Source organism: Vulpes vulpes, chromosome 14 (genome assembly GCF_048418805.1).
Source record: "Vulpes vulpes isolate BD-2025 chromosome 14, VulVul3, whole genome shotgun sequence".
Lineage (NCBI taxonomy): Eukaryota > Metazoa > Chordata > Mammalia > Carnivora > Canidae > Vulpes > Vulpes vulpes.
Genome location: NC_132793.1, coordinates 72405813 through 72419963, shown reverse-complemented (window position 1 = coordinate 72419963; position 14151 = coordinate 72405813). Strand labels below are relative to the sequence as shown.

The window sequence follows — 14151 nt, the reverse complement described above, 5'->3', positions numbered from 1 at the left end:
TATATCCTTGGTGCCTAGAATAGTACTTGACATGTCGTAGTTGCTGAGTAAGCATGGTTTTGAGTAAGTGAATTGAACCAATAAATTCTATGAAATATTTTCAAATAGTATCTTTTCATTTTAATGAAATTTAGAATGCTTTTCACTGTATATGTTTTATCAGTGGACATACTTCATACTTTATTTCTTTTGTGTCTTTTTTTTTTAAGATTTATTTATTTGCGAAAGAGAAAGAGAGTGTGCATGTGCAGGGGGAAGAGGGAGAAGCAGGCTCCCCTCTAAGCAGGGAGCCCAATTTGGGTCTCTGGGATCATGACCTGAGCCAAAGGCAGATCCCTAATGTACTGAGGCACCCTCTTGTATTTTCTAATAAGTTTTTATGTAGATGCATTAAAGATGATTTTACAGATTTATTTCCTATTTCTCTGTGAAGTATGTTCTCTTCTTAGGTATTTATAACTCTTCAGAATTACCCAACACAAAATGTGAAATCATTCCTTAAATAGGAAGCATTAGTTTTTATGTTTTTGTTTTATTTTGTTTTCAGAAGAGCTAATACGGTAATTGAAAGGTCAGTAGATTTGATAGTAGCGATCATCTTAAACATGCAACTGCTTCACAAGGAGACAAAATATATGAAGGGATTTTAGAAACTGTAAAATCGCATAAAAGTTCTTATTCTTAACTCTTTTCAAAGTCTGTGTTGAGATCCATATTTCACTATAAGAAATGACCAAAAATGGATAATGAAAAATATATGGATATGTTTCAAAACTCTCCTCCTCTTTTCCAGAAACACTAGATAGCACACAGACCAAGGTATGAGAATCTTACATTTTTAGGGATTGTTTAGTCAAGTTTTCATTGTTTTCTGTAGTATATCTTATTAATGTATTTTTTTAATACCATGGAAAGAAATAGTATTTCCAGGGTCCTACATCTGCCTCACCACAAAACCCAATAACTGAGAAACCAGAACTATGAATCCCAGTTTGACCACTATCTATTCCATGACTGTAGACCATTACTTGATCTGAGCCTGTTTTATTATTTGAAAAATGAAAATGTCTATCTTTCAATGTTAGAAGGAATAAAATAGATAAATGTAACCTTTAAATATAGAAGTGTAGAACCACATGAGTCTTTCATCATTGTAGTAGCCTGGATTGACACAGGAAACCACCCAACCACACACACACATTCCAAACAAATGTTAGATTAAGTCTTGTAATTTTTAAAGCAAACAGATGCATTTTAGCTTTTGAATGTGAGAAAGGGAAACCCCTATGTGGCCATCCATAAAAGGTATCTGAAAGCCAAAGTGGTTAATGGGAACTAAAACTTAACTATAGGTTTACAGAATATCTGAACTAAATATATGTCTAAATGACTGTGATTGTAGTACCTAAGTGGGGCGGAATGTTGGAATGACAGGCCTCCTAAGGAACTGGAGCTCAGCTCTCAATGTAAAGAAAGGAAACTGAAAGTTACCTTGTTAATGAAATCCTCTTATAAAAGCAAGACAAAATAAGAAAAGACTACTCTCTGGTTTGAAGATGCAGCATAGCATCAAGCTAGTCACTAAAAGCCATGAGTGGATAAAAGTCCAAACAAAAATCACAACCCTAAGTCTGTGTTATGTATGGATGAAGGACAGGGATTTAAGTTTGAACTCTTTGCTTCAAGTGTAAAACCAAGTTAAATTAATTTTCCATGGGGTGATTGGGTTACAGGCAGTAAGGAGGGCACTTGATGGGATGAGCACTGGGAATTTTACTATATGTTGGCAAATTGAATTTAAATAAAAATAAATGAATAGTAAATAAAATAACAAATACCATCAAAAAAAAAAAAAGAAGAAGAAAGAAATTAACTTTCCATAGCTATTGAAAACTGTAGAGGCTCCAAGAAAGGTAAAAGAGCAACCTTGATTCAAAACTCACCTCCGCTTTTCCAGAAACACTACTCTGGCTAGAAGGGACCCTTATTCAAACATTGCAAAGCATGGAAGGGAAAAACCAGAATGAGAGTGTGTCAGCAGGTAGTAGAAATGGAATTAATACTTCAGGAACCATGCATAAAGACTGATCTGAAAGAGATCTTGAATATGTTTCAAGCCTTCAAGTATTTAAAGGAAGGGTGTGGCAAGAACAGGATATTATGAAAAAAATAAGAGAATATCTATTTAGAATTGAGAATATAAAATCAGTAAAAATCTCTGTAATAAAAAGAAATAGAATTTCTAGGATGCCTGGGTAGGTCAGCACTTGAGTGTCTTCCTTTGGCCTAGGGCCTGAAACTGGAGTCCTGGAGTCCTGGAGTCCTGGGATCGAGTCTCCCATCGGGCTCCCTACATGGAGCCTGCTTCCCTCTCTGCCTATGTCTTTGCCTCTCTCTCTCTCCGTGTCACTCATGAATAAATAAATAAAATCTTTAAAAAAAAAGGAATCTCTGTAGATGAATAAAGCATTAACTTTCAATATACCTAGATGAGAGAACTGGAAGCCAGGTCTGTAACATGTGTGTATGTCCAACAGGTGACACTCAATAAATATTAATTCCCTTCTCTTTTGTTCCTCATCATCCACCTTCTTTGTTTTTTGGCACATAATGAGATGAGAAGAATGAACTCTCATTTTTACTTTAATTTGACTCAGTCCATTAAATAGAAATAGACTAATGTCTTTAATAATTGAGGCAAGAAAGATGTTATAAAATACTGAACTAATTAATCATTATAAGAAACAATTTATCTGGCTTTGACCTAGTAGCAAATATACAAGATGGTAGTTTTTCTTGTAATTTATAATGCATGTATTTCATCTGAGGACAGAGGAAAAAAAATGCAAGGAGTCTAATGTTTTTCAGATGAGATTTGAGACTAATGTGTTTCTCAAAAATTGCTAGTTCAGTTAGAAGGTATAATTTGACTTAAAAATATGTGGTATGGGGATTGGTTTTACCTTTTGTTTTAATTTCTGTTACATAAGTGATAAATGAGTAGCAACAGGTAAATAAATACTTTCTCATGTTTAGAAATTTATTTTTCATTTCAAAACTTTTTAAAAATGTCTCCCATAGTTTCTGAATCAGAGATTTCCCAAGAAGCCGATGACATGGCATTGGAAAAAGAGAAATATGTTGATGAAGTGAGAAAAGCGTTGGTATCAGGAGGAGGACCAGCTGGTTCATACAAGTTTGATTTTTCTAGAGAGTCTTGTCATTTCTCCTTTGAGAAAAACCTGAAAGAAGTTTCAGTAAGTAAAACTTTCCATAATATTTTAAGTGGTAAAATGTCAGAGTACTTATTGAGGAATTATCTTAAGTAACTAGCTTATTATTCCCAGAATACCTGGGTAATAGAAGTGTGAAAAGTACTGGTTTCCAAGTTGGAAGAATACTTCTTCATTCAATGTTACAGTCATTAAATGCTTCATACTGATGAATTGTGAAAAATAATATTTGGAAAATGTATTTGTTTTTAGTGCTTTAAAAATAAGTACTATAGACATAATTATATGAACGAGCACTTCTGCAAATTGGGGTCAGAAAGTTTAGACCAATGAGGCAGGGTTTATTGTAATAAATTTTGGGAAATGCTGATCTTAAGAAATAAGGTAATTTATTTACCATTGAATATTTAATAATTATAGCTTATTCTCTACTTTATAGAATATATTTGAAATTACAAAATGAGGTAATTAAGTGTATAGTAAGAGATATCATTAGGCATTAAGGTATTTTATTTATATTTCAAACTTAGAAATACTAAAATAGAAGTAACTTTCAACCCAAGCTTTTCAAGGCTTGCATGCTTTACAGATAAGGATATCTGCTACTTGTCCTGTTTAGTTCCTATACCAATGCAGATCAAGGTGGGTGGTTTATGTTGGTTTATGTATCAAAAATATTTGTCAAAATGTACTGGTTGTATATTTTATCCAAGTTTATGGGATAATTAGAGATTGAATTATTTGCTATTGCCAGTGGTTTCCATTCTGATATGAGGTCTATAGTAGAAGAAAGGAAGGGAAATCTTTAGTACATTAAGGTTAGAGACGGTTATTGACAATTTGTACTGGAACTAAATTGAGTTTAAAAAATTCCTTGAAAATGACTCTAATTCAGAATGATTAAAGGGATTTCAGCAATTAGAGAAACATGTAAAGCAACAGATGGAATCATTATTTTGAAATGTATGTTAACCTATAGAGAATAATACAGAAAGATTGGTTTCAGTAATTATTTCTGTTTAGAAGACACAATTTTTCTACTTAATCTGCCAATTTATGTAAGTTTCAATATGCTGAGATCCTTAAGATGATAATTTAGAATAGGTTAAGAAAGGTTTGAATGGGCTACTGAAATTTTGTTATCACAAAGTATTCTTTGCTATGGCCCAAATTCAATCAGATGATATTATGTGCTTTATAAAACTACACTTTCTTTTAATATTTTGAAGCAGATAATTGTCAGATTGGGAGTTAAACCTTTTCCCATTCAACAAGCATTTGTGTGTAAGGACTAACATTTTTTCATGAAGCCAGTTTTGGTTTTCATCTCTTTTGTGTGCAATGATGCAAAACAAGTTCCAAGTTTGTGAGGTACCTTTTGGAAACCTGAAAGGCTTCTGGTATCTTTGATATGGTGAAGAAGGGGTTTGCTGCATCAGGCTTGGATGGAGTACTTACCATGCTTGGGGAACACATCTGATTTTGCTATTTTTGTGAAGAAAGAACTTCAAGTATTCATGACCTACATATTTTACAGTTGGCTTGGCATGAATTAGCATTAAAAACTGGGACAATTATCCTAAAAGATATCTTGCTTACCACCCTGAACGTAATCAACTTTGTTGAGACAGAACCATGAACCACTACCTATTCCGTAGGTTTTCTCAAGAAGTGGAAAACAGAACGAGAGATTCTCAGTAACTGCAGAAATGTGTTGGTTCCTTAAAGGAAATGTCTTAAAGTGCTATGCTGCAGTTTAGATCACTGCCTCCTTATTTATCATCTGCTAAATTTGCTTAGGAGAGAAAGAAAGGCTACTCTCAGGACAGTTTGACGAGTTTATTCATGACTAGACTTATTTGAGGGATATTTTTGGATATTTGGCTGAAGTAAAAGTATTAGTTTGAGGTGCTGTAGTTAGCCTTATGGAAGCAAATGAAAATCACAAGTTCACTTGGCCTAACCACCAGGGAGATCTTTCACTGCTTCAGCATGTGCTTCTGCATGTTGAATCTCAGGGTGACAACATCTAGTAAATCACGCTGCTGGTAAAGATATGCAGATACTGGGAAACATGACAGGACACTTTTTGAGGTGTGTAGTGCTTTGGATGACCTAAAACCTTAAAAGGAATTTGCAATCCTTTCCTTGATGACACAGACATCTGATAGTTGCCAAAAATGACCCCTTACACTTAGAGAAAAAGAAAAGAATGAACGTAGATTCATTTCAAAAAGTTGTTGTGAATTGTGTTGTTTGTTGGGTTACTCTCCCTGGGCAAAGAATATTCCATGAATCCTAAGTACATTGACTACCAGATTCATACCTCTCAGAATCATGGTTCTTAGGCATTTTCTGCCATCAGTTTAAGAAGTTTTATGTTTTTAATTTTGTACTGGAGATCACTGCATAATTTGAATATTTTGAGTATTTATTATTATGACATACTTGGAATTTATATAAGATGTTCTTCTATTAAAAAAAAAGAACTTAGAGGCATCTGTCTGGCTCAGCATGTGACTTTTGATCTCTGGGTCACTAGTGGAAGCCCCACATTAGACGTAGAGCTTACTTTAAAAAAAAAAAAACTTTTTAAAGGAAGTATTGATATTTGCACTCAAGAAGACTTGTGTTTTGAGAAATATTATCTTGTGTTTTATTAGAGTGAAATAATTGTCAATCCAAAGCAATGAAATATTTAAAAACGTATATGTTATACATATTTTGAAGGTAGCATGTACTTAATTTTCATGAGATTGCTTCTGAGCTCGTAATACCCAAAGTTTCATTTATGCTCTAATTAGGTTATTATTATTATTTTTTTAAAGATTTTATTTATTTATTTATGAGAGAGACAGAGAGAAAGAGAGAGGCAGAGACTTAGGCAGAGGGAGAAGCAGGCTCCTTGGGGTTGCAAGACCCCAGGATCATGACCTGAGCCAAAGGCAAATGCTCAACCACTGAGCCACCCAAGCATCCCTCTAATTAGTTTTTCTTTGTGGATAACATAGGTGTTTTTATTTTAGCTTAATTCTCATTGGAATAAATGTTGAATGATATGTGAGACATTACCTTTTTTTCTCCATATGGGACAAACCTTCCTGCCTCATGACCAGGGCTCTTCTGTTGGCAATGGATTATTCTAGATGAAAACATACTCTGATGCAAGCCTTTAGATACTTGCATACTCTGATGCAAGTCTTTACTGTAGTAGTAGCTGCATTCAGAAGACTACTTACATACTTTGTGTCACTGTTTTTTTCTTTGCCATTCACAATTCATGCTGGTTTTGCAATATATTCTTTGTCACGCAAACAATACCTCTTAATAATATTTTCCATTTTTGCTTTCATGACTTGTTTCTTCAGGAAAAAATTATTTATGAGCCATTAAAAAAAAGACCTAATAATATTTGATAAAAATAACCTTGGGCTCATTATTTGCTTGCTCATATCTCTGTTTTCTCATCTATCATTTTAAAGTAATTTCTTGTGTTCATTTCATGTCACCTAGCATACTACAGTTTTATATTTCTAAAAATGGTCCTAAAGAAGGAAAACCATGAATTTTGAAGAACAAATAAACATGATATACACACACGAGAATTGGCTACAGGTCTTTATTACAAATAAAGTCTATTTTTATTTCCTTTTCCTTTGTCTCCCCTCCCTCTACCATCAGAAACTGAGATACATTTAGGCTGAAAATTTGACAACTTAAGTACCATGGAGGCTTATTCTTCTCTGATTTAAAAATCCAAAGAGGCAGTCTTGGGTTAATATGATGGCCTTATGATGTTGGAGGCCCAGGCTTTTCTAATCATGTTGCTTTTATATATATATATATATATATATATATATATATATATATATATATATATATATATATCCATGAGAGACAGAGAGAGAGAGGCAGAGATGTAGGCACAGGGACAGAGGCATGTACTTTCACTTCACCCTGTGGACTTGGTGTTGTCGCTATTTATATGTGAGGAGCCCGATGTGGGACTCAATCCCCATCCCTAGACCTGGGATCATGCCCTGAACAGAAGGCAGACACACTCAACTGCTGAGCTACCTAGGTGTCCTCTTTTTTTTTTTTTTTTTTTTTGCCATTTTTAACAGGCAGTATTTATCTCATGGTTCAAGAAGGCTGCTCTAGCTTCACTGTATGTTCATGTTTTAGGCAACATGGCTGAGTTCAGGATAAAATAAAGAGCATGTCCATTTTCTTGAAGGCCATCACATAAGGTCATATACATTACTTTTGCTTACATCCCATTGTCCAGAACTAAGTCACAAAGCTTCACCTAGCTGCCAGACAATCTTTAGCTGTGTCCTGTGCCCAGAAATTTCCATTCCTGTGTAAAAAGGTGAAGGAGGGATATTGAGGGACAGCTATCAGTCTCTGCATGTTAACATTTAAGAGAGATTGAAACATCATTTAGGAGGGCTTACTTTTATTGTCATGGAGGTATTTCTGTAGAATTTTCCTTACAAATAATTGTTTCAGTCATATTTTAGTTCCAAAAATGTTGCAACATATAGTGAGTTACTGGCTAGTTTGTATTTTTATATATTGTCACTTTTTAAGTAAAAAAAAATTATTCCAAGTTCAAATGACTTCCTTACAGTTATTTAATTTTCATTCTCAGTTGTATAAAAATGAGTTCAGTAAGTTAGCTGGGGTACCTGGGTGGCTCAGCAGTTGAGCACCTGCCTTTGGCTCAGGGCATGATACTGGGATCCCGGGATCGAGTTCCGCATCAGGCTCCCTGCGGGAAGCCTGCTTCTCCCTCTGCCCATGTCTCTGCCTCTCTCTCTGTATCTCTCATGAATAAATAAATAAAATCTTTAAAATAAAAAAATAATAACAAAATAAGCCAAAAGCAGCCAAAGTTGTTTGTAAAAACACTAGTGCAAAATCTTGTATTATTACCACATGTCCCTCTAATTGGGGACTTTGAATTCAAATGGGTGTTTCCACGAAGGCAAAAGAAGTAAAAGCAAAAATGAACTATTGGGACTTCATCAAGATACGAAGCTTCTGCACAGCAAAGGATACAGTCAACAAAACTAAAAGACAATCTACAGAATGGGAGAAGATATTTGCAAATGATGTATCAGATAAAGGGCTAGTTTCCAAGATCTATAAATAACTTATTAAACTCAACACCAAAGAAACAAACAATCCAATCATGAAATGGGCAAAAGACATGAACAGAAATCTCACAGAGGAAGACATAGACATGGCCAACACGCACATGAGAAAATGCTCTGCATCGCTTGCCATCAGGGAAATACAAATCCAAACCACAACGAGATCCCACCTCACACCAGTGAGAATGGGGAAAATTAACAAGGCAGGAAACCATAAATGTTGGAGAGGATGTGGAGAAAAGGGAACCCTCTTACACTGTTGGTGGGAATGTGAACTGGTGCAGCCACTCTGGAAAACTGTGTGGAGGTTCCTCAAAGAGTTAAAAATAGACCTGCCCTACAACCCAGCAATTGCACTGTTGGGGATTTACCCCAAAGATACAGATGTAGTGAAACAGCAGGACACCTGCACCCCGATGTTTCTAGCAGCAATGTCCACAATAGCCAAACTGTGGAAGGAGCCTCGGTGTCCATCGAAAGATGAATGGATAAAGAAGATGTGGTTTATGTATACAATGGAATATTACTCAGTCATTAGAAATGACAAATACCCACCAATTGCTTCGATGTGGATGGAACTGGAGGGTATTATGCTGAGTGAAATGAGTCAATCGGAGAAGGACAAACATTATATGTTCTCATTCATTTGGGGAATATAAATAATAGTGAAAGGGAATATAAGGGAAGGGAGAAGAAATGTGTGGGAAATATGAGAAAGGGAGACAGAACATAAAGAGTCCTAACTCTGGGAAACGAACTAGGGGTGGTGGAAGGGGAGGAGGGCGGGGGGGGTGGGGGTGAATGGGTGATGGGCACTGAGGGGGGCACTTGATGGGATGAGCACTGGGTGTTATTCTGTATGTTGGCAAATTGAACACCAATAAAAAATAAATTTATTATTTAAAAAAACAAATGGGTGTTTCCAGATGAAATATCAGAATTTGAGCATTTATTATGATCCTCTGTGAAAGACTTTGTCAAAAATAGTAATGGCTTTCAGATTTGTTGGGAGTATGAGTTTCAAATGTGTTGTTTGAATGTCTGAAAAAATATTTTTTATTTCTCTGATAGAAATATTTGTATATATCCGCCATATTTATCTTAAATATTTATAATTTCCTGATCTATTTGGAATGTGGGAACTGAATCAGTAATATAATTGGTACAGAAATCCTGCTCAAGGTGCATACTCTCCACTTAAGCCATAGAAGAGATATTAGACTTCTACTTTAAGAAAATGATTAATTTTCAGCTACACTATTTAATCTTTGAAAACTTTTGCTTTTTCTTGCTTCATATTGCTCTCTCTCTCTCTTTTTTTTTTTTAAGATTTATTTATTCAGGTGAGACAGGCAGAGGGAGAAGCAGGCTCCTCATAGGGAGCCCAGTGCAGGACTCCATTCCAGATCCTGGGATTAGGCCCTGAGCCGAAGGTAGACGCTCAACCACTCAGCCACCCACGCGTCCCTTTATTGCTCTACTTTGATTTAAAATGTTTTCCTCTTTAATAAGAAATGTCTCGATTTCATTATATTTTAGTTTTTTTTCCCAATTACTCCAAGATTGTTTAGGATAGAAACAACTTAAAGACAGAAATAGAAAATAATAAGTAAAAATGATGCTCTAGAAGGACTTTTGAGTGTTAATAATATTAATATTTGCTTCTTTTCAGTTAATCCTTTAACATGTATTTTCACCTCACCCTGTGGACTTGGTGTTGTCACTGTTTATATGTGAGGAAACAGATGCTGAAGGCCTAAGCAAGTTCCTCAGGAAAGCAGAGCTATTAAGTTAAATCGGATAGAATCTAGGCCTCTGTCTTAAAAATCTAAAACAATTAAAAATACTTTTTGTTTAGGTGTAATGTGTAATGTACATATGATAGAATGGACAGTTTTCATCACTCCAGATGGTTCCTTCTTGCCTCTTCTCATTCAGTCCCCAGTAATCCTCTTCCTCCCTGAACCCTGCCCACCTGCCAGGTCCCAGGCAACCAGGAACTATTCTTTGTCACTATAGATTAGCTTTGCCTGGTTTAGAACTTTGTATAAATGTATACAGTAGTTATTCTTGCATGTAACTTTACATAGTGTAATATTTTTGAGATTCATTGTAATATGTTGTATGCCATCAGGTCATTTGATTGCTAAGTGGTATTCCATGGTGCAGATATGTCATATGCACTTTTTGATGCATGTGTGTGTGTTTGCCAGTTGTAGGCTACTGTGAGTAAAGTGGCTCTACATTTATGTATAAGTCTTTCATGGGTATGTTTTCTGTAACAACTTTATTGAAATATAATGTGCAGATGGAACATAGACAATTGGATAAATTTTAAGATGTCTGCGTACCCATGAAACTTTGACTGCAATCAAGATGATGAACATATCCTCCTTCCCACTACATTGTCTTGTATGCCTTTGGGGTTCTCAGCTCCCATCCCTGTATGTCTCCCCACTCAATCCCCAGACAACTATGGATTAGCTTTCTGTCACTGCATACTATTTTATGTTTTCTAGAATTTTATGTAAATACTATCTTAGAGTAGGTATTTTTCCCCCCATTTGTCTGACTTCTTTCACTTAGCATAATTATTTTGAGATTCTTCCAGGTTATTGTGTGATTTATTAATTTATTCTTCCCTTTTTTAAACTACTGAGTAATATTCTGTTTTATGAATATACCTGAATTTATGCATTCACCTGTTGATGGACATTTGGGTTTAGTTTTGTACTATAAGAAATAAAGCTACCATGAATATTTGCGTACAGATCTTTGGAAACACATTTAATTTTTCTTGGATAATACTTAGGAGTAGAATAGTTGAGTTAGATGGCAGGTGAATGTTTACTATTTTAAGAAACCAATAGTTTTCCATAGTGGCTGTATTACTTTACATTTCTACCAGCAGTATATGAAAATTCACATTTTTATTTTTAATTTTAGGTATTCTGTTGAGTATGTGATAGTATGTCATTTGCATTTTGCTAATGTCTAATGGTACTTACCATCAACATAATTTTTTAAATGACATGTTTATTCAGATCCTTTTTTTTTTAAACTGAGTTTCTTGTTTCATGTGTTTTAAAGAGTTCTTATATGTTCTGCATTCTAGTTATTTAACAAATATATGATTTGGGAGTACCTTATTCCTATATGTGGGAGAGGAGGAAAAATTCTTAATTTTGGGGAGATTGAAATTTTTTCTTTTATGGATCATGGTTTTGATATTACATCTAATAGATTTCTGCCTAACTTCAGATTGGAGATTTTCTCCTGAGCTTTCATGGATAAGTTGTATAGTTTTGGGTTTTACATTTAGAGTCTGTGACACATTTTGAGTTAAATTTTGTTTGTAGTGCGAGGTATGGATTGAATATACTTGCATTTCACTTCTCCTAGGTTAACACTGTGTTACACGTTATATGCTGTACGTTAATGCTGTGTACATGTTATGTGTTATAAACTCCATGACATTTTGTTATTATTTTTATTTTTAGCTGTTAACCTTTAAAGGTTAACTTCTAAATATTGTTCTGAAATAATTTTAGACTCAACAAAAAGTTTCAAAAATAATACATAGAGTTTCATTGTACTCTTTATCATGCTTTCCCAGTGATATCAATCATAACCATTGTATATTTGTAAAAGCAAGAAATTGACATTGGTATAATATTATTGACTTAACTACAGACCTCATATAGATTTTACCAGTTTTTGCAAGCACTCTGTTTTTTTGTTGTTGTGTTTTTTTTTTGCTTTTGTGTGTTTATGGTTATATGAATTTTATTATATAAATGGGTTTATGTAATCACCACTGCAGTCCTAGTACAGAACTGTTCTATTACCACAAAGAAACCCCTTCATTCCCTCATGCTATACCTTTATAGTTATACCCTCTCTCCAGTGTAGCTTCTACCATTTTCTTATCTGTTCTTTATCACTATAGTTTCGTCATTTCAAGAATATTGTATTAACTGTAATACAGTATGTATCTTTTAGAGATTGTTGGCTTCCTTGTCCGTGGAGCATAATGCCCTTGCGAAAGATCCGAGTTGTTTGCATGTATCACTAATTCATTTTTATTTATTGCTCAGCAGTCTGTTTTAGATGATGGTTTGTTTATCCATTTACAGACGGAAGAACTTTTGGGTTGTTTCCACTTTTTGGCTATTAGAAAACTGCTTTGAATATATATGTAGAGCCTTTTGTGTGAGCATGGGTTTTCGTTTCTCTAGTGCAAGGGTTGGTCAACTATAGCCTGTAGATTGGCCATCCATTTTTGTAAATACATAGGCATTCCCATTTGTTTATATGTTGTCTGTGGCTGCTTTTTGTGCTGAAATGGGAGAGTTAAATAGTTGCAATAGAGTCCTTTTGGTGTGTAATGGCTAAAATATTTACTTTTGGTCCTTTTAGAAAGAGTTTACTGACCTCTGCTCTAAGATAAATATTTAGGATTGTGAATCCTGGGTTGTATGGCAGTATATGATTAATTTTCTTTAGAAGTTGCTAAACTTTTCTAAAATGTCTACACCATTTTATATTTCTTCCTGAAACATAATGAAAGTTCCACATTCTTACCAGCTCTTGATATTGTCAGTATTTTTTTTAGGTTAGCCATTCTAATAGGCATGATATGATATTTTATTGCAGCTTTAATTTATATTTCCTAATAGATAAAGATGGTTAATATCTTTTCATGTACTTATTTGCCATCTGTATATCACCCTTGGTGAAGCGTCTGTTCAGATTTTTCACGTATATTTTTAGTTGGATTGTTTGCTTTTCTTTGTCATATATGTGACTTGCAAATATCTTCTTCCAGTCTATTTCTAGTCTCTTCATTTCATTAATAGGGTCTTTTGTATAGCAAAATTTTTATTTTTGGTGAAGTCCAATTTGTGGACTTTTTTCTTTTATGGATTATGCTTTTGGCATCCTATCTAAGAATTCTTCACCTAACTCTGGCGAGAAGATTTTCTCTCTTTTTTTTTTTTTATTTTTATATTCATGAGAGACAGAGAGAGAGAGAGGCAGAGACACAGACAGAGGGAGAAGCAGGCTCCATGCAGGGAGCCTGATGCAGAACTTGATCTCGGGACTCCAGGATCATGCCCTGGGTCAAAGGCAGGTGCTAAACTGCTGAGGAATCCCCAATTTTCTCTGATTTTTAAAAAATGTTTTATAGCTTTAAGTTTTACATTTAGGTCTGTGCTCCATTTTGAGTTAATTTTTATATAGGGTGTGAGGTTTAGGCTGAGGTTAATTTTCTTGGATGTGAATATCCAACTGAACTAACACCATAGTTCCAAAAACTCTTTTCTTCATTGAATTGCTTTTGCACTTTTATTAAAAATCATTGGCTGTACCTGTGTGGATCTATTTCTGGACTCTGGATTCTCTTTCATAGGTCTGTGTCTGTTCCTCCACCAACACCATATCATCTTAATTACCGTAGCTGCATTGTAAGCTCTTAAATTGGGTGTGTGATTCCTCTGGCTGTATTCTCTTTTTTTTTTTTTTTCTGTATTGTTTTAGGTAATTTAGTTATTTTTTTCCTTTCCAAACACACTTTTAAAATCAGCTTTACTCTACTTACAAAAAATCCCAGTTGAGTCTTGAAGTCCATGAATACAGTATGTTTCTTTTTTTAGGTTTTTTATGATATCTTCCATCAACATTTTTTAGTTATTAGCATACAGATTCTGTACACATTTTTCTCAGATTTATTTCTAGGTGTTTCATTCTTTTTGGAG

The 14151-nt window shown here is 34.5% G+C and overlaps 1 protein-coding gene across 7 annotated transcripts in view; it reads left to right on the top strand.

The window, feature by feature from the left end:
* Positions 1 to 14151, top strand: part of XRCC4 (X-ray repair cross complementing 4) — a 280861-nt gene that overhangs the window by 17429 nt on the left and 249281 nt on the right. For all 7 annotated transcript variants that reach the window (XR_011997040.1, XM_072736873.1, XM_072736874.1 and 4 more), the window contains one exon: positions 3082 to 3257. Coding sequence is in view for 6 of the 7 variants with exons in the window: in XM_072736873.1 (XP_072592974.1) it covers positions 3082 to 3257 (176 nt within the window). In the remaining variant the exon portion in view is untranslated. The remainder of the gene's footprint in view (positions 1 to 3081; positions 3258 to 14151) is intronic.